The 20607-nt window shown below is 47.5% G+C and overlaps 1 protein-coding gene and 1 long non-coding RNA gene across 3 annotated transcripts in view; one reads left to right on the top strand and one right to left on the bottom strand.

Moving 5' to 3' along the window:
* AKAP13 (A-kinase anchoring protein 13) overlaps nt 1-20607 on the top strand; it is a 119221-nt gene that overhangs the window by 65525 nt on the left and 33089 nt on the right. The window contains exons 12-14 of one of the 2 annotated variants that reach the window (XM_049611914.1): nt 1553-1727; nt 16200-16267; nt 18400-18466. In XM_049611914.1, coding sequence (XP_049467871.1) covers nt 1553-1727; nt 16200-16267; nt 18400-18466 — 310 coding nt within the window. The remainder of the gene's footprint in view (nt 1-1552; nt 1728-16199; nt 16268-18399; nt 18467-20607) is intronic. The other variant, XM_049611915.1, reaches the window with a different exon arrangement.
* Nucleotides 7626-15905, bottom strand: LOC125908962 (uncharacterized). The gene is made up of 2 exons (XR_007453501.1): nt 13742-15905; nt 7626-8199 (listed from the first exon to the last, which is right to left on the bottom strand). It is a non-coding gene; the product is annotated as an uncharacterized LOC125908962 (long non-coding RNA).

Below are 20607 nucleotides of genomic sequence, written 5' to 3' on the forward strand. Positions count from 1 at the left end.
GGGGGGGGGGGGGGGGGGGGGGGGGGGGGGGGGGGGGGGCGGTGGTTAGGTTACTGTTTTGTTTTTATCCTTGGAAGAACTAGTTTGGATTATTGTGGAGGATGAGGATATTATTTATTACTTATTCAGATTTGATGAGCTTTGTGAGGTTGGAGAGCATGTTAGTTGCCGTAGATGAGTTTCTCAGCTCTTGGAGCACGCTTTCTTGAGCAAGGAGGCAGATGCTTTTCAGTTTAACATTTACGCATGGAGAAGCCTGTGGCCAAATGTGGTTAAGATCGAGAAACACTTGGAAAAAACTGCATTTGCTATTGCTTGTTATTAGAATGTTACGTATGTACTTCAGCCATTACTAATTTTCACTTAGAACAGTTTCCTGTTTTGTAAAGTGAAGTAGTTTGTTTTTCTCCCTTTCTTGTCCTCCTTTTTGTGGTTCTAAAGTGTAGCAATTTGGCTCTTAGATTTTTGATACGTGTTTCGTTCGTTAACCAAGGGCCGTACACGAATCAGACCTGGCCAGCACTCACCAGGTCAGTATGGTGGACAGGTTCTGAATTAGGAAGTCAGAAGGCCCGGGTTGTGATTTGGGCTGCCGATCATTTGCCGTGTGACCTTCTGTGAGTCAACATACCTCTCCAGCCCTTGGCAGTGGAGAGGAGTGAAGAGAGCAGAGCTGAGGAGTCGGCCAGATCTGGGTCTGCATTCCAGTGGGGCCGTGGTTGGCATGTGGGCTCAACTGTAGTATTAAACACCCTGTGCCTTGGTGTCCTTAAACGTGCAGTGGGGATGATGGCTTCTTCACTGGGTGTATGTTCCCATCTGTGGTGCTTGGCACATAGTAGCTGCTCAGAGCTGGTGTCTGTGATCCTGATCTGCTCGGGTATACGACGGGCAGCGCGATGCCCTCCCTTCACCTCACAGTTATGGGATCAGGTGTGGTAACGCACGCAGAGGCCTTGATTCAGAGTATGAGGTGCTTGGTAGTTTGTCACGATGGCTCGCTTCGGGGTACCTGTCCTGCAGGGATTATTTTAGATTGCAACAGCAGTGTGTGTCTATGTGGGGGACGGTAATACTTGTGGCTGGAAGCAGTTGGAGGAGAGCCCCCGAGGAAAGCTTCCTGCTGCCCCAGGCTGACGCGAGAAGGGCTGCTGTCCTTCCTGCTCCCTGCCTGCAGCCGGCCCTCAGCTCGTGGCCTGCGTCCTCCATGGGCCGCGCTTGGGGGGAGGAGCAGCGTTCTTGGCTGCCCCACATTCCCCTCCTGCAGCTCCAGAAGCCTCTTCCAGGTGTTGGTCCTGGGATGTTGTGTCCATCGGTCTGAACAGCCGCTGAGCAAGCCGCTGACAGAACTGCTTGGCCTGCCCGGTCTTCCCGGAGCGTGTCTCATGAAGCCCGAACGGTCACAACTTTCAAAGACCATCGTCCAGGACCGCACTCCTGACTTGCATCCCAAACACTCGCCACCACCCACCGTTGACCACATGCCGTCCGGGTGCCCGGGTGAAGGGAAGGCTCTGGCGTCCAACTAACTCTAAACTCTTTTCTTTGGCAGGAAAAGGAAAAAGAGAAAGAGAAAATCAAGGAGAAGGAGAAAGATTTGAAGGAGAAGGACAAGGACAAGAAGACTGTCAACGGACACGCTTTCAGTTCCATCCCTGTTGTGGGTCCCGTCAGCTGTAGCCAGTGCGTGAAGCCTTTCACCAGCAAGGACGCCTACACTTGTGCAAGTAAGTGACACGCCCCTTCCTTTGAGGCACGGCTCTGGGCTTGCCCCAGGCTTCCCGCCCATCCACCCCGTATCCCTTCCTGGTGTGTGTGGACAAGTCAGCCTGTTGTGTCTTCCTTTAAACATCAGGAGGGTCATCAGTTCTCGATGTAGAGCATACAGCCTGTGTGTTTTTGCAGAGAGCCCCAATCTCTTATACGCCGTTCTGTTGTCCTGGAAGTCTATGTCATCATCGAAACAGCCTCGTGGCCTCCAACTCAAAAGCCACACAGCAGTCCTTTGTCAGGCCGTATGCACTCATTTTTTGGCATGTGTGTCGGCCATTTGCCAACATCAAGTCGTGGTGACTCCCAAGGGAAGGTACTTTCGTGGGCAGAGATGTCCCGTATTGACCTGTCGCTGACCTGATCAGAAGCACCTTAAAGCCCCGTCTGTTAACCGAGTGTGGTTCCTGGTTTTGGCAAGATACTGTAAGGCAGAGGGTGGCTAACTTTTTTTTGTCAAGGCCCACCAGCAAGTGTCTTAGGCTCCATGGGCTGCACGGTCCCCACACAACTACTGAACTCTGCTATTGTGCAAAAGCAGCCACGGACAATACATAAACCAGTGAGCATGGCTGTGTTCCGATAAAACTCCATTTATAGACAGGGAAACTTGAATTTCATGTCATTTTTATATATTATAAAATATTGGTCTGTAAATGTCAACCATTTAAAAATGTAAAAACCGTTTGTAGTTTATGGGCCGTACAAAAGCAGGCTACCAGCTGTATCTAGCAGAGACCCGGCTTTAAGGCACCGTATCTCAAAACCGTTGTCGTTAGATGGATAGAAAGTAATCATTGCAGCGCACACACCAAAGAAAATTTGTGAGGCCGCTTGTGGCCAGAACTGACCATTCTGGAGATCCAGCCACCCCCAGGCCCAGCCCAGTCACCCCGAAGGCAGGGATGATTAGCACCGTGTGGCACCTATAACGGGTTCAGACAAGATAGTGACTAACTTAGACACCAAGAAACGCTTCTCAGACTATGGTATTTATGACGTTTCTTGTTCTCAGTCATTTCTGTGGAATACCCCAAGGGATTTGTTACCAAAAATAATTAACTTACTGAAATTTGCAACGTTTAAAAGCTCACTTGAGCAGATTCGGAACTACTGCAGAATTGACTTCCGCTCACTTGCTTTCTTGAAGAGACAGAGTGGAGTTAAGCCAGCACACAGCCCACAGCCCGGCTTGTCTGCACCACAGCTGTCGTGGCTTTCTGAATGACTAGCTTTACCATCACGTCCTTAGAAGAGGACTTTTGTCGATATATCCCAGATGTTGTCTGCAGCCCTATTGGTTGTACCGCCCTACTTTAAAAACAACACTACCTCCTGGGAGGAGCTCTTCTCGAAATCTTTATGCATCCTGTGGGCGGATCCCACACACGCTTAGGTCCTCCCCGACATGCGACTCACCAGGAAGTTGAGAGTTCCAGCGTTAGTGGTAAGCTTTATGTGAGCTCTGGGAAACGAGGGGCCACCACTGTCCACTCCCCCCTGCATGTTACTGTGGGGCCCAGGTTCTGTTAGGGCACTTCCCTAGGCCGTCAGCCGAACGTGTTCGGTTTTCTTGACACAGTCAGCTCCTTGGTACTGGGATATCTTGGTTACCTAGGGCAGCAGTCACCAAGCACTTTTTAGTATGTTCGTGCATCATTAAAACGTCTTTAGCCTAATTGCGCAGGGTGTATATACGTGTGTGTGTGTGTATACACACACTAGTTTGTTTATTTTGAGAGAGAGAAAGTCCCAAGCAGGCCCCATGCTGTGAGCACAGAGCTTGACACAGGGCTCAGTCTCATGAACTATGAGATCATGACCTGAGCCGAAATCAGGAGTCAGATGCTTGACCGGCTCTGCCACCCAGGCGCCCCCATGGTGTATATATTTAATGCAGGAATTACACACTTGTCCTATACCTTACTTCTAAAGGGCCCATTCTAGGAATAAGAGAAGTCAGATTTGCCATTGTCTTGTGTGCTGTTTAGGTATTCATCTTCTTAATAATACTCTTAGGTCAGTGGGTTCTTTGCAGGAATCTGTGTAAGTCCCTTTTTCATTTTATTTTAGTTGGAACCAAATATACTCTCTAAGCCCACTGCATCGAGCACCTGTGAATTTCCATTCACCACAGCGTGCTGAAAGTGAGCAGATGAGGACAGGAGCCTCTGTTACATCCCCAGCTTCTTTCAAGTGCTCTTAACCTCCAGGGCCCTCTCGGACATCTAAGCACAACACAAAGGGCTGAGTGAGGCACCAGTACATCATCTGTTTATTAATTCTGTTTCTCTTTTAAGTCCATATAAATGAGAGCTGTAAAATCTCCCCTCCCCGTGTCCCAAAGAATCATTTTGTGTATCCCTCCTGCAAAGTGCCTTTTCTCCATTTGAGGGGCACTGGTCTCAGAGAAAAACAGAAAGACCTTGTATTTCTTGATTGACAGTATGAACTTGATATTCGAAGAACTTCATCAATGGAGGAGACTGAACACCTGCTTTCTGCTATAAAACAAAAATGTTCAATGCAATATATTAATAAATAATAAATAAATGAAAACACTAAACTAATATATAACCAAGCCTGCAGAAAGGAAAATCCCTGAAGAAACTCCTAATCAGAGCAATGAAGAGCCTCCCTGTCAACCGAGGACAGGATGTGTGGTCCGAGGGCACAAGGTGGGAGCTGGAACTAAGACCCCCGAATGAAACCAGGAGCTTTAAAGGCTGCAACATCCATACTGAAGGACCTAGAAAAACTCCATCCACTGGCCCCTCAGAAGCAGCAAGGAAACTTGCCTTCGCCCAGGGCTCTGGGTGAGAATTCTGCATTATATATGAATCTGGGGTCCAAATGCACACCATTCATACCTCAAACTAAGAAATTTTTCACAAGGTTTAACGAAATCCCAATCTGAGAATGATAAAAACACTAAGGAAGCTCAGCAGAAACAAATACAGAACTGAACCATAGGGTCACCAGTAAAACAGGCTTCCCACGGGAAGGAAAAAAGTCCTATAAAGCCGAAGCTGAGTTTAAGATTAAAAAATACACGGATAACACATGAGGAAGTGAACCACCATGAGGAAGTTAGCAAGTGCGTAGACAGGGGAAGATGTTGAGAATTATTAAAAAGTTAAAATGAATAGAATTTCTAATGTAGGAACAGAACAGCGCAGCTAAGGCGTAGATGTGAAAAATAACAATAAAATTTCAGGAGTAGAAATAGCCTTGGAAGGATCTTTGTGGAGATTTTTCAGCTATTTCAGTGTCCCACATCATCAGTGAATTGTTCTGAATTCTGTTTGTTTATAAAGGAGGAAAATGACTTCCACTCTGTAACCTGTTGCAGTGAAAGGAGAGCTGGGTGAATATCCTAGAAACTTTTATGACTTCAGACTGAGTTTATTCTTTACATTTAACTGTCAGTAATTATGCATGTGAGTTCCTTATCTTAAGTGAAGTTCTTCAACAAAGACTGGTCACCTGAACTCTGCAAAACACGGCATTTGGTTTTGTGATTCATTCAGAAGCCTCCTGTCAACAAATATTTATTGAGCAGCAGTGTGTGTCAGGCACCTTTTGTCTTTTCGATTTGAGTATACTTGAGGTATAACACTGGAAATTGAAGGTGTGCAAACACGTGAATTTGATACATTTATATGTTGTAATGTGATTGCCACTGTTGCGATATTTAGCACCTCTGTCACATTACGTAATGTGCCTCCTTTCTAGCGGTTGGCTAGGGCTTGTGAGAAGAGTTCTCAAAGTGTCATAACCCTTGGTACCTACTCACTGAAACATGATTCGTAATGGGGGAAGAGGTAAAGACACTCGATATCCATCTGTAAAATGTCGTAGATTCATCAGATGGAATTTGGAGCTGGTACTAAAAAGGGTCAGCCAGCTCTTTCTGTAAGGGAACTGGCGGAAAGTGTGTGAGGCTTCGCAGGTCGGTCTTGTGGCCGCTCGGCTCTGGCCATGGTCAAGCCCTAAGTAGTGAACGTGGCCGTATTCCCGTGAGACTCTGCCCGCCAAGTGGATAGTTTGCCAGCCACTGGGGTAGCTCTGCAGACACAAACAGGCCTCCAAGACGCTTTGGTAAGTTGAAAAGGCGAGTAGAACTAGATGTATGATCTGAACTTACGGAAGACCAGTGAAACAACTAATGTTGATGTAAATACACAATATTTAACAGGATATACCCCAGGCTGTTGACAGTTTAAAGGAAGAGACTAGGAGAGGAGAGATTAAGGGAGGCTTCAGGTTTTATTTTATACTCTTATTTAACTTTTTTTAATGACTGTACTTCTGTTATTTGTATGAGCAGAACCAAAATGCAAACCTTGGATCACTGATAATTTTAAAGGTTTTTCTGGTTGTCAGCTGGTCTCTGATGAAGGAGCAAAATATGTTGGTAGTGGATTCCAGAGCTCAACAGACAAAGAGCAGAATGGTCACCAGAGAGCAGTCGCTTAACAGAAGACTGGAGAGGTGCCCTGTCACCACGATACTGACAGCAGCAGCTTGAATAAGAACAACGTAGTTGGTTCTGCAGACTCTCAGTGCTGAGGTGTGAGGTGAAATATCATCAGAAGGTTTAGGGACAGAACCTGTGTGGAAAGGAAAACCTTTGTTGAAGACCCAGAGAACTTTTTGCCTTGTGCTCTAGGGAACGGTAAGAACCATTGGTTTATGGCTGCAGTAGCGGGATGGCTCTGGCCGTGACTGGCTGCAGACACCTTTGTTCAGTGTAAATTTGGAACGGAAAGGTTGCCTGATTTATGTCCAGGACATGTTTTGTCTTCTACTGTCCTTGGCTTTTGTGTCTGTGTTCTTTCTAGGTTACAGCAGTTGACTTTTATCCTCCTCGGCTACATTAATTCTTAGCCTCCATGAGACTGTGATGACTCAGCTTAAACGTGCGGCTGGCGTAGGATCGATTTGTCAGATAGAAACATCTGCTGTAACGTAGGAGGGTGCACCTCTTTCGACCGCAGGCGCCCTAGACCCGTTTTTGTTTTCTTGATGCCTCTTCCTGTTAGACACGAATAGAACTTCTCTTTGCTGGGCTCCCTCCGTGAGGAAGCAGAGCTAGGGTTTCCTGGACTGTTGAGCTGCTCACACTGTCGGGAGAGCGTGTGCTACAATTTCTCCCGGAGAGGGGGACCTAGGACACGTCTTAGAAACGTCTGGGGCCCAAGGACCCCAGAGCAACCCATGAGGAAGAACTAAATGTAGGAGGAGACTCGTGGACTTAACTTATCAGCCACAAGTCCGTGTAGTAATTAGTTGAATAGACAGGGCAGTGGTTTTCAGGATGTTTTTTGTGGAACTGTTTTGGAAATTCTGCCAGTTTTTGAATATATACATGCATATATATCTCTTAGACTAATTTTAAACCTGCATTAAAAATCCACATGCTAGGGACGCCTGGGTGGCTCAGGCAGTTAAGCTTCAGACTTCGGCTCAGGTCACGATCTCACGGTTTGTGAGTTTGAGCCCCACGTCGGGCTCTGCAGTAACAGTACAGAGCCTGCTTGGGATTTCTCCCTCCCTCCCTCCCTCCCCCCCTCCCTCCCTCCCTCTTCCCCCCCTCCCCCCTCTCTCCTCCCTCTCTCCTCCCTCTCTCCCCCCTCTCTCTCTGTCTGTCTCTCTCCCCCCCCCCACCTTCTCCCCCTCTCTCAAAATAAATCAACTTAAAAAAAAAAAAACACCACATGCTCAAAAGTATAACCAGATTTTAACATCAACATACTAACTTTAGCTATCAGCGTATCTGTTTACGTTTTTCCTTCTGTCTTTAACTGAAGAAGGTAACGTGATTGTGAAGGAAGCCATTTTTAAACTGCTAATATTTGAACGTGCTTACGTATATGAATGAAGATATCCTCTATATTATGTACACAAAACTAAATACAGGAATAAACTAGATGCCCAAGTAGTCATGTGAGTTTTACATATCCTAGGCACCTCTGATTTCTGACTTGGGGACCCATTAAAGCAGCTTCATTGTTCTCATTTATTGACTTCAGCAAGAGTGTTAAGATCGTAACTCAGTCTATCCTAAATATTTTACATTTTTGATGGCACATAATATGACAGTATTTCACTTAAGGCTTTTTAAAGTAGAAAACCAGTAAAACACCAGATTGGCTACTAGTTTTATGCTAACAGTGTTTATAATGGGATGGGACTTTCCTGGATTGAACCTCTTTGGTTTAACTTGTAAACTTTAGCATTAAGTCACCCGAGGAGTCTGTTTCTTCTGGAAACAAATTATTTCGTGGAGCCCAGTGTGTCATCGCTAGAATCTTCTCTGTTTGGAGGGAGAAGGAGCATCAGAATGTCCTCAGCCAGTGGCTCTTTGATTTCTGGCAATTGCTTGATCTAACTGAAATGTCGTAAGTCATCTAGGCTCCACCTGCTCTGCAAAGACAAGGGGAAAGAATGATGTTTTTGAAGTTTAAATGGGAAGAATCAGACAGCAGAAAGGAGCAGTTTGATAGTTTCCCTCATGTGCACCTAAGCTCCAAAAATACATGTTTAACTTGCATACCGGCCCTCCTCAGAAACTTCGGAGCTCTGCACTCGGCTCCGGGAGAGTGTGGAAGTGGGCTCAGCGTTTGGTGGTGGCATTAAGATTTGTGTATGACAGTGTGCAGCCTGCCACTTAATTAAAAAGGGGGGGTGCGGATCAAGGCTTGAAAGCGGAGGAGCGATATGTGGTCATTTTCCCAAGGGAGCAGAAGTAATCTGCTGATTCTCTCCAGCTTCCTGAGAACAGAGCCTGCAGTGAACGTTCATGTGTGTGAAGCACCATCTGTTATCTTAGCAGGAAGTGGAAAAGATGAGTAACTTGGGGACTCGGAATCCTCTCTCCCTTTTCTCCATCCCCTCCCGTGCTCAGGATCTTCCCAAGAACCTCAGGAAACGTAGCGTCGCTCCAGTCCGTCACTTCCCTCCCAGTCAGTAGCTTTCCTTTTTGGTCTAATATAACCCTCCTTGCTGACCCCTGCAGCCTCACCCCTGGGCACCTGCTTTGTCAGTTTTAAGTCGTGGTTCAGAAAGATCAGCCATGTCACCCATCGTAATGAAGGAGGATGGTGGCCGATACTGATGGGCTCCAGTGTTCCAGATGTCATCGGTCCCTTTAACATATCCCTCTGCATGCGTATACTAAGCGATTCAACAGGACAGCACGTTTTCAACATTATCACCTGCTTTTGACTCTGCTGAAATACACCCGGACCAGTCTGTAGTACATCCTAATTCTGGGTGAAAGCTTGAGTCCCTTTCCGTGGACTTGCGTGGAAGTGGTCCTCGTCATAGACACCAGAAACAGCAAGGAGCAAAGGCTCCATAATAGTTCTTTGCAACCTGCTTGTGGCGGGAAAAGAAGCAAGGACTAAAGCCTCCTGCCAGGACTGCTTCCAAGTAATTCCGTCCAGCAGAAACCTAGCAGGTCTTTTTTTCTCAGCCAAAATTCACCTCTCACTTTAACTTTAACAGGGAAAGGAAAGAGTGTGTTTCCAATTCTTACTTCTTCCACTCCGTAAAGCTTCCCTTGAATCATCAGCTGTTCTTTCCAGCTGCCGCAAATACTTTGGTCTTTGGAATGTGTGGTGGAATCCTTCGGAGTAAGGAATTCATTACGTTTGGGTTTCGGATCGTGTTAGTGGTTCTGTTTTATTTGCTTTAAACAGACGTAAGATGATCTTGAGATGATTGTTGATTTATTTTCTGTTGTGTTAGCAGCTTCTGAGTACTTTTGTGGTAGGTTGTTTCTCTTGATTAAAACAATAAACAAGTAGAGCAGCTGGAATCAGAGTAGGAGACATGAGGGTTCAGAATGCATGTGATGGTCAGATTTTTGCTTTGGATTTTATCCAGGAAGGCAGCTCTCTAGATACTGTTTTCTGGCATGGAGAGTTCATTGCTTGTGTGATATAGTAAAGGAAATTTGTTTAGGGAAAAAGAAGGTAAAAAGAAGAGCCTAAATCACAAAGTCAGTTCTTATTCAAGCAGAGCCCCGCATTCTGTTCCATTTTTGTTTACCAGTGTTCTTCTGAAAACTGCTGTTATGTGAGCCTCTCGCCTGACATGATTTGGCTCTTTGTTGTGGCTTTCCTCTTGTTCTGTGCGTCAGCTCTGTGGTTATTACACCGGCAAGGAAGAACGTTTTACATGCGTTGTAGCTGATAAGCTGCCATCAGTCCAGACCACGGTGTTTCACACTCCCCAGAGATTTGAAACAAACAAGTTGCAGAAAGCACTTTGGAGCATATATTTCTACATTGGTTCATACCTAAATAGTTTTGTTGTTGTTGCTGCTGTTGTTTTCATTGTTGCTTGTTTTGTTTTAGTTTTCTTGGTTAAAGTTGAGATGATAGGAGGAAGTTGCACATTTCTGTCCTTAAAAGTGACCCTTCAGCCTGCTCCTTGAGAAGGATCCAAGAATTTTCCCCCAGATCTGTGTCTGTAAGGCAGGACTCTAGCTTGTTCCCTGAGGATGATCAGTGGACTCAGGTTGGGAAGGTCCCTCACCTCAGAGCTCAGTTTAAGAAGGCCAATCCTTTAGGGGTGCCTGGGTGGCTCAGTCGCCTAAGCGTCGAACTTCAACTCGGGTTTCAGGCCCCGCATGGGGCTCTGTGCTGACAGCTCAGAGACTGGAGCCTGTTTCAGATTCTGTGTCTCCCTCTCTCTCTCTCTCTCTCTCCCCCTCCCCCTCCCCCACTCGTGTTCTGTCTGCCTCTGTCTCAAAAATAAAGAAACATTAAAAAAAAATTACAAAAAAAAAAGGTGAATCCTTCCTGCCATAGCATTCCTGTGCCCAGGCCGTTCTGTGATTTCTGTTCCATTTGGCATGGCCATTGCTCTTACCCTTCTTTAAAGATGATTTTCTCAAGCTGGTCTCTCTGACAGATAGTTTTTGGTTTTTCTGCTGAAAGAAAAGCAACGTGTAGTATATAACAGTTCACCACAGACCTGTGGCGATTGGTGACAGAGGTTAAAAAAAAAAAAAAAAGTATCAACAGAGGATATTTCCCAGTTCTGTGGGTTTTCCTTCATATTCTTTTGTTTGATGCCTCTTGGTAGTGAAAAAAAAATTTTGTTCTGGTTGAAGGCTGGGCTGTTTGCATTTAAGTTCAGAGGAATCTAATTAGGAGTCAGCACTGTTCTCGTAAACCACCGTGCTGAGACCTTTTTTTTTAAATAACTTTGAAAAATGAAAGCATATTGCTTACTGCTCTTAGGAAGTCTTTTTTTTTTTTTTTTAATAAATAAATAAAAGGCCAAATAATTCTTTGATCTCCCTAACAACATGGTATGGTTTGTGGCAAAGAGCTTGACTCTATGAGATTTATCTTCGGCTCTTATGTTCTTGGTAATTGTCTGTTTTCCGAAACAGAGAGTAAGGTTTTAACCTCATGACTCTGGCTGATGTCAGTGGGCCAGAGTTTCTAAATCACCCCCACACACCACTAAAATGGGCTGTGAACTGAGTCCAGAACAACTTGGTAACAAGCTGAGTATTTTCCAAGTGGGAGCTTGAGTATGTTAGGCAGACGGCCCTGCATGAATTACTGATCGCTGAGCCTCGCCACCCTGTTACAGGGCACAGTAAAATATCAGCCAGGGTATGGGTTGGGGGGCCTGTCTCAACTAAGAAAGTGGGGGAAAGTCGTCTTCTAGATGTACATTCTATTACGGCTGCTCTTAGTTTCATCGGTTGGAATTGTCTTTTAAATCTCAAACACCGGCCTGAGAAGTTGAATATTGCTGAAGTCTGTTGAAAAGTGATGGCACCACCCCCCAAACCTCCCCCAAAATCGTCTTTGTTTCGGTCTTTCGGGAGATGGACCTGATCAGGGAGAGAGGAACAGGCAGGGTGCAATTTGGAAACCAGGATGCTGATGGGTCACTTGTGGATCGGAATTAGTGGCCAGTCCTCAGGCACATCCCATCCTGTCTGTTGCCCAGAGATGCCAGAAACCTTACGGATTTTCATTAAACCAAAGAAGAAAATGTACTTTTGTAACTGGAATGGAAGGTAGTGAAAGCTGATTGAAAATTGTTTTTACTTTTAGCACAACTATGATTGACTTTTTTTAAAGAATAAGGGAGTGTTTTCAAGGAAACTCCAGGAACTTTGAAGGATATTAAAATGTGTTAACACTAGGTTTGGGGGGCTTTGGCTTTTTAGATACTAGTACAAAATAGAACATCAACGATATAACAACACCTGTGGACTCACTGCTCAGATGAAAAATTAGTAACATTTTGTTATATTGCTTCAGATTCTCTCCCAGTTGTAAAGAAATAAACCAAGAAAGTTGAAAACTACCCCCCCCCCCGCGTTTTTCCCTGCCTCATCTGGTGCCTCTTCCTCCCTCCCCAAGGATGGGCACTATCATGAATTCAGTGTGTATATAGTCTGTATTTCATCATTTTATCTTCTACGTCAACAACACTTAAGTCTTTGTAGTTTGCATACATGGTCCCACACACTATTCCTCATTCTGCAATTTGCTTTATTCTCCTCAACATTAGATCTGGGGGAGCCAGAACACTGAAGCAGCTTGAATCCAGATCGCTGACTTAGAGCTCTTGTATGGTGTTCCGTTTTATGAATCTCTCAAATCTGTCCCACTACTAAGTCACTTGGGTCATTTCTGATTTCTGTTATAAGCAGGAGTACACGGGACATCATCACCAGGCTGTCCACCAGGAAGGGAATTGCTAACTCATAAAGCGGGCACATTGTCAACTAGCTGCCAAATGACTCTTCCAAAGTGGAGATGCCAGTTTCCAGATACCAGGGCAGATGCTGAGCATTCCCACATCACTGTTTCCCACCTAGAATTGGCAGGCTTTTATTTTATCCATCCTGGTTGGATACGAAATGGTGTTTCTCTGTTGGCTTAGTTTGCGTTTCTCTGATTTCTGGAGAGGTCAGGCACCGTTTTGTGTGGTTAAGTTGCCTGTTCAGTCTGTACAGCTTTTCTTTCTGTGTCTTACTGTTTTGCTATGAGTCTTTTAATACTTTCAAGCTACTGTTATTGTGTGTGGCAGTACATTTAATCGTATTTCAAAATGCGTGGTTTTCCTCGTCTATAACATGGGCTTGTTAGTTTTCGTCGTCTGCGAACCCTTGCACGTTTTCTTTTGTCTGAGTGGAATGGAGTGAAGGAGAGGCTCTCTCTCCTACACAGGGCAGGGCCGGACTCATGGGATTAAAGAAGAGGTGTGCGAAACACTCAAGCTGAGCCAGGGATTTGTGAAAGACAGAGGAAAGATGGCCAGGGGAGCTCTGAAGCCTTTGTGTGAAGAGCCGGCGGCTCATCTAGGCCCTGGAGCTGGGTGGCCGTGTGCTCCCCGGCCTCTGCATGGCAGGCATCCCGAGTGAGGCCGGGGTGCGGGTGGGCGAATACATCTGTCTTGCTGGGAAAGGGCTGTGGGGCTTGGCCTCCACTGCCGTGTACGCTTCTTGCTGTGGGGCCGGCAGCGTGGAGCCCACCTGCCACCCTCTTGAGACACCTGGTGCTCCTGTGGGCCAGCAGCTGGGAACAGGGGTGTAAAAATTGTAAAACACAAAGCGAGACTCCCCCAGGGAGCTTTCTGTCCAGTGGACAAGTGTCTGGGACAGCACTGTGACAGAGGCAAGCACAGAGTGCCCCCAGTGCAGACGTGGGGACTCTCTCCTTCCCTGGGGGAGTTGGAGAGGACATCGTAGAGCTGAGTCCTTCCAGCCCAGTAGGGGAAGGGACACAAGTACAAAACACCGTTTTCTATTCAGGGCCCACAGGCATGGCTGAGGGGCTGGACATTCAAGCAATGCGTGGCGGGTCCCATCAAGTCAAGCAAGAAATACGATCCTAAAGGTGACAGGGAGCCATTGAAGAGTTTTCGGGAGGTGAGAGGCAAAAAATTTAAATACAAATCAATAAAGACGTATGGTCCAGCCTACCTGTTGCCTCTTTGGCCCTTCCTGGAAGACCGTTGGCTGGAGAGGCGTGAAGTCTTGAGCCAAGCTTCCCTGGGGTCTAGATCCTAGGAATTGCATTGCATGATGGGAAGAAGGGCATAGCCACGTTGGCATCTCGGGAGTTAGGTGGATTTCTCTTCGTGATTCTGCTTTTTCTCTCAGTACTAAAACAGCAACTTCTTTATCAAAATTGGTTATTTTCAAGTCTCAGAGAACTGGACAAATTAACAAGGGCCAGTGGTTTCCAGTTCTTTAGTGAAACATCCTCAGAGTGTTTTCTTTTACTGATTAGAATGAGTCATTCCCCAAGGGTCTTTCCGCAGTGACCTCTTTATGCCCAGAACGGGACATTGCTGAGAAATCCCGGCATTCCCATTCAGGGGTCCGTAACCTCTCTTCCACTGCTGACTGGGGCAGCTTCCCCTGCTTACATGGAGATGCTCGCAGACCGTAGAAATGACAAGGAGCATGGCATCGAGGTCACTCCCTCGCAGTCTGCTCCCGGAGAAGGAACACAGCAGAGGCAAGAATACAGTTTTGACGGAGTTGAAACCTTCCAGGTTGTTCCTCTTGTTGATGCCTGTGTGAGCCTTCCCCAGGGGAGCCTCCCTTCCTGCTGCCATCGTCTCTTCTGGTCTGGTAACATCAGAAAGGTGGCCAGAGAATGTCCCATGGGGTAGAGTCGTAGAAGTTAGCTAGATGGGGGCCAGAGGCAGGCCTAGGAGTGAAAGGCCTAGAATACAGCCTCCTCCCCACTCCCCGACCATGACTGCAGACCGGTTCTAACTCTGACCCATCTACCTCTGGACTTGCCCCCAGTAGCCTCTTGTGTGGTGGTCGCCTCTGTCCAGACTCCTCCAGTCAGGGCCCCTCCCTGACCGTGCTCTGAGGGGTGGTAATTAGTGGTAATTCAGGTAACGTAGAAGTTGAAATGTCACACTGCATGAACCTCGTGGGACAATTCAGTGGGATTTACTTTGGAAAATTATTCCCTTCTTTAGGAGATGTAACATGAAGAATCTTGTGGAATAACAGACTGAAGGAACTTAGGAAATGTGGACCCTCCTTTCATTTGATAGATGGGGAAACTGAGGCCCTGAGAACAGACTAATTAACTAATTAGCAGAGCCACGGCCTGAATCAAATGTGGTTTCATAGCTGTTTTCCCTGTGCCCCTTTTAGTGTTAGTAAGTTGCTATTTCACATTCTGTAAAATGTATCAGGGCACTTGGTGTTTGGATAAAAGAGGCCTAGTAGGGTCTAAAGCAGACATTTACACGGGTGCCGTGAGCCAGGCACTGTGGTAGAGAGACTTACACAGCACACAAGGGTCCCTGTCCCAGAGGAGCCCCTGGGGAGGAGAAAACCACAGGCGCCTCACAGTGCGGCGTGGCTGCTGGTACCGTGGGAGAGACCCCTGAACCAAGTAGGCGGTGCGGGCGCGACCGTCGAGGAAGGGCCTGTGGGAAGAGGCCGCTGGGGCCCGGGGTTCTGGCATCTGCGTCCCTGGGTCTTGTCCTCCCCGGCGCCTCTCCACTCTGCCCAGATCCACACGTCTGCGCTGCGAGAGCGTCTTGGCCCCCGGTGAGCGAGTTGACACGGGCAGGACCTGTGCTTCCTGCGTCAGCGTGTGAAGCGTTGCCTGCTGAATGGTGTCTGGTTGCTCTTGTCAGGGAGATGCTCTTGTCACCGGGTGTCCCCGCAGACAGGTCTCTGGCCCTCCTGGCACAGTTCTGTTCTGTGACTTCATAGCAGCAGTAAGAGCTGACAGTGACCCTGCTGAGGCACAGAGGACTGGGTTTTTACATCAGTGGCTTTGGAGCTAAGGGAATAAGAAAGAAGGGCTGAGGTTCCCGTCCTTGGCAGATGTGGACTCTGCCCCGTCTTTCTGGAAGTCATCTCCCGCTTGCTCCTGGGTCGGGCAGGGCTCCCCACATGTGCCTGGGGGGTTCTGATGACCTTTCTTCTGCGTCGCCTGACTCGGGCTGGGTTGTGCAAAGCTCAGGGTGGTTAAGATCCCAAGTGGAAGCGTGTAAACAGGTGAACTCTCGGATCCACACTCTGCCTTTGACACAGCTGTACAGATTCCCCAGCTCCCGGCGAGGGGCTCTGCTGGTGGGTTTCTTTGTGCCTTAGACTTTCCGTGTCGACGGCAGATGCTTCTGCTTTTTGTTTCGGTAGCCTCTCCGCTTCCTGCCTGAGCGGCTCCACGCTTCTAGTTTCCACTAATCAGAAGTCTCATCTGCTGTCATTTCTCTTCCTCCAAATGACATCACACGCCTGCTTTCTGGAAGGGAACCACAGGCTGTAGTTGCAGTCAGAGCCAGATTCTGACATGTGAGTGACTTCGCTTGGGAGTCCACAGGCTGCCGAGGCAGCGTGAAGTCAGACCCTGGGATATGTTTGCCCCAAGTCACCTTGAGCTTTGCTTGTTTTTCAGGTTGCGGTGCTTTCGTCCACAAAGGCTGCAGAGAGAGTCTGGCCTCCTGTGCAAAGGTCAAGATGAAGGTAAGGCATTTCTGAGCGGACCAGTCCTCGGGGTTGGGAGAGGCCAGGTTGTGGTTTTTGTTTATTGTGATCGTTTGATACCAAGACTGAGACCAAAATAACCGAACTGTAGTTTGTCTTTAAAGCGATGGAGTCTCTTAGTTAACGCACTCGGGAGCCTGTGGGTTTCAGAACTCCCACGTTAACTACACATTTCTCCATGATGCGCATGTGTCTGGTGTTGTTACAGTGGTTTTCTTCTTAACCGTGTGTGCAGGCCTGCCTGGACGGTCACACACCTGGCTTCCTTCTGGTGCCATTCAGGGGCCTTGACCTCCCGAGGAGCCAAGGCGGGAGGGGAGGGGGTTAGGGTTTGGCACAGCCTGCCTGGCAGCACTTGAGTCCGCAGGGCCACAAAGGGGTTGGCTCTGGGCACATGACCCAAGAACAGGAAGTGCCAGGCATGCGGTAGCACCTGCTCTGGGAATGCACACTGCACAATAATGGGTGCTGCTTGTCAGGTGGCCCTTCAGGAGAGTGGGTGTGGGGCATACCCCTAGGTACCCTCTGTGGTTTCCGGTGTTCCGGCCACCCATAAATCAATGTCCTTTAGTTCCTTGTCCGAAGAGTGCCCTCCAGCTGCCGTCTACACAGACGCTCAGGATGCTGCCTCGGTCACCAGACATTTATCTAAGCGCAGTGGCCTCACACTTGAGTGTGCGTTAGAGCCTGCTCAGGGACTTGTTAAAAGACCGCTCACTGTGGCCAGCTCCCAGAGCTGCCTGTTCTGGGGCAGGGCCCGGGAATTCGCATTTCCCGCTAGTTCCCAGATGATGCGGCTACCGCTAGTCTGAACTAGTGTAAAAATGATAGGCTTCTGAACCCCAGATCTTATCAGGCCATGGACATAAATTTGTTTGGCTCTTAAAGTAATGTTTTGTTTTTGTTTTTTGGTTAATGCAGTTATTAAAAAAATCGCATTTCATATCAATTTGGATTTCTGATTTCTCCTTAAAGAATTGGAAGATCTCACAACCCTGGTTATTTCCTCTTACCCAGAATTACCGATTTTCACGTTGCTTGTTTTCCTTTTCTCCGTAGTATTTACCACCTTCTCAGGGTCTGTGCTTAACAGCTTGTATTATTTATTACATTGATTTTACATGGTCTGCACTCCCCAGCCCCCCACTAGAACGTAAGCCCCAGACTTGCCGAGCAGTCTGAAGTCAGGAATGTTTGATCTGTTGATTGATCCTAAGCATCCAGAATGGTATCTGTCTTCTGGGTTTCCTAAATGCTGGGAAGATGGACGGGAAGTGGTAACGCACTGGGGCCCCAGTGGCTGCCATGCCCTCCACAGGATGTGTAGATTCCCTCTCCTCCCACTTGTCTCTGTCGTTCGCTGCCTGCCCGGCCCCACAGGCATGGAGTTTGTGATCTCTGACAAGACAGCGCTGCTGGGAATGTACTAGGTTCTCATGATGGAAATGTAGCATCTCCCCTAGAAGAGAACACAGCCTAAAAGTGGGGGGGGGGGGGGGGGGGGGCTTTTTAAATTTGGAAACCACCTGCTTCCACTAATGATTTCTCTCAGGGTAATTGGTGTAGTCTGTAATTTCTCACTTAAAGTGTTTCTGTCAGATGCTACAACAAAAATTAGGGCTTCACCTGAGAACTATTCGGTACCTTGTTAATGCTGGCCACTGGAGAAAGAGAAAAAGGCACAGAAGCTGGCTTAGGGAACCCGCATTCTAGTGGGGAAGATGGTGAGTGGGCTGTGGCCGTAAATGGGGGAGAATCTCCATGGAGGCCTGTGCAGGATTCTCAGGGGCTTCCAGCCACCGCCTTGGGAGAGGAGGAGAAAGAAGGTGATGCTGGCTTCACTGAGGAGGTAGTTCTCGCCTGGTCTTGAATAGAAGAATGTCCCGTGGCGAAGGCACAAGGGCATTCCGGGCAGGAGAGGCAGCCTTTGTGGGGCCATGGCACTTGGTGGGTTCAGAAGAGAGCCAGTGGGGTGACGGGCGGGATGCTGTGGCCCGTTGGCCAGGAGCCAGGCTGGCTCTCTCTCTGCCCTAGGCTTCTTGAAGTCTACAGAAAGAAGTTGTGGACACAGCCTTCATCTACTTATTTATTCCCTTTTCCTCTTCGTCCAGCAGCCCAAGGGGACCCTGCAGGCACATGACACGTCTTCGCTGCCCACGGTCATCATGAGAAGCAAGCGTAAGTAACTCCGCCCTCCTCTCTTCCAGCTTTTTGACTCTCTGGTTCAGGACTTAAACATACTTTTGTAGTAATTCATTTGTTACTCTTAATCAAGATTTGAGTATTTATTTCGTGTTAAGTTAGAGAAGGCTCCAGGTTCATTGACCACAAGCTTAATGTTCTGCCATCTGGCTGTCCTAGAAGGCTCTAGAAGGGTGTGTGTACTTGCTTAAAAGGCAGCCCTGTGTCCGTGTGTTTAAGCAGGTGACCCCGTGCCTCTCGAAATTCCTCTTCCGAGGGTCGACGCTTGTTTTTAGGGCCTCACAGTTGCACAAAGAAAATGAGATCTTGCTGATTGAACTTCTTAGTTCATACACTGTGAAGTTAAGTAAATCATTCTCTTTTTTCCCCAATGACCTCAGGTGGTACAGAAAACTGCGTAAATGACACTGTTCCATCCACATCATGCTGCCTTCACCAGTGTGTGCAAGGCTCCACTTTGGTTTTACTTCACGTTCTCCCTTTTTCGCTCTCCACTCCCTCATGCCTTTCCCTCCTTAGCACCCACTGTAGTTATTTAACACATCTCTTTCCACTCAGCTCCGTTGTCACACGTATGTCTGTCTCTGAAAATGTCTCTTACTGTTTCACGTGTCGAATTTATATTACATAGGACCTACGCTTATTCATCCTTTTTTTTCCCCGTCTATCACTTTGAGATCTGTGCGTGTTGTTAAGTGTCAGCTGTTGCAGACTGCAGGCTGTGTTCTTTCACAGACCTGCTCCCCACTTTCATTATCAGTCCCCCCTCCCCGCCGAAATCACCACAAGTGACGCAGTTCTGAGTATCATCTTAATTGGCCCCTACAGACACCTGTGTGGGACTTACCCCAAGGCAGTGTTTTTCAAAGTGTAGTTCCATCGGAAGTGCGAGTTCCTGGGCCCCACCCAGACCTACTAAATCCGAAATTCCAGGGGTGGCGCCCAGGGCGGTGCTCCAGGCCCTCCAGGTGAGGCTGGTGCCCTGGCCTGAGAACCAGTGTCGCTCGCCTGGTTGCTCTGAATTCTTCCAGGAGATGGGGAATTCCCTTTAGGGAGATCAAGGCTGCTGGCTGCCCATCTCTGCGAGTAGATTTCTGGAAGAGAAGTTTCGCCAGACCGACAACCACTTTTGTCGGTGATCCAGCCTATTCCAGCACCTTTTACCAGTCTCATCTTCCTTAACTTTTTTTCCGGGACATTATCCCTCACTTCAGAAATCTGTTTGCTTCCATATCAGATAAAATGACATCTTTTTTTCTTTTTAACATCTTTTTTTTTTTTAAGCCTCCTTTTTTTAGGCCAGGTGGGGTGTGTTACCTTTGCCCCCCACATGTTTTTTTTTTCCTGTTTTCCCCCCCCCCCCCCCCAATGAGTGTGGTGTAAGAGTACAGATAGTGGATTCAAGTCGTGTGGGTCGGAGCCAAGCGCTGCCTCTTAATAGCCGTGTGACCTTAGACATTTACTGCATCCCCACTCCGTCCGTCATCGAAACGAATGACAGCGGTTTCAGTGGGTGGTCGACAGGTTTAAACGAGACCAAACCTATAAAGTACTTAATGGTAGGCCTCCTTAAGTGTTAGTTTTGGCTACTGTCCCCATCACCACAAAGAAGGAAACTGAGGCTCAGAGATACTAAGTCACTTAACCTGAGTGGAGTAGGGATCGGTTTCAAAGAAGGGAAATTATAACTTTCACTACCGCTCCCATGCTGTCCTTTGAAAACAAAATTGTTCTGGGGCGCCTGGGTGGCTCAGTCGGTTAAGCATCTGACTTTGGCTCAGGTCATGATCTCGCGGTTTGTGAGTTCAAGCCCCACGTTGGGCTCCGTGCGCACAGCCTGGAGCCTGCTTTGGATTCTGTGTCTCCCTCTCTCTGTGCTCCTCCCCTGCTTGCACTCTGTCTCTGTCTCTCTCTCTCTCAAAAATAAGTAAACATTTGAAAAAAAAAATTTTTTTTTTAAATAAAGTTGTTCTTGGGGTGCCTGGATGGCTCAGTCAGTGCAAGTCTTGATTTCGGGGTTGTTCGGAGTTCGAGTCCCATATTGGGTGTAGAGGTTATATAAAAAAAATTTTTTTTAGTTTAAAAAAAAGAAACAAAGTTGTTCTTTATCACTTTTA

The sequence above is a fragment of the Panthera uncia genome (assembly GCF_023721935.1).
Source record: "Panthera uncia isolate 11264 chromosome B3 unlocalized genomic scaffold, Puncia_PCG_1.0 HiC_scaffold_1, whole genome shotgun sequence".
NCBI classification, from domain to species: domain Eukaryota; kingdom Metazoa; phylum Chordata; class Mammalia; order Carnivora; family Felidae; genus Panthera; species Panthera uncia.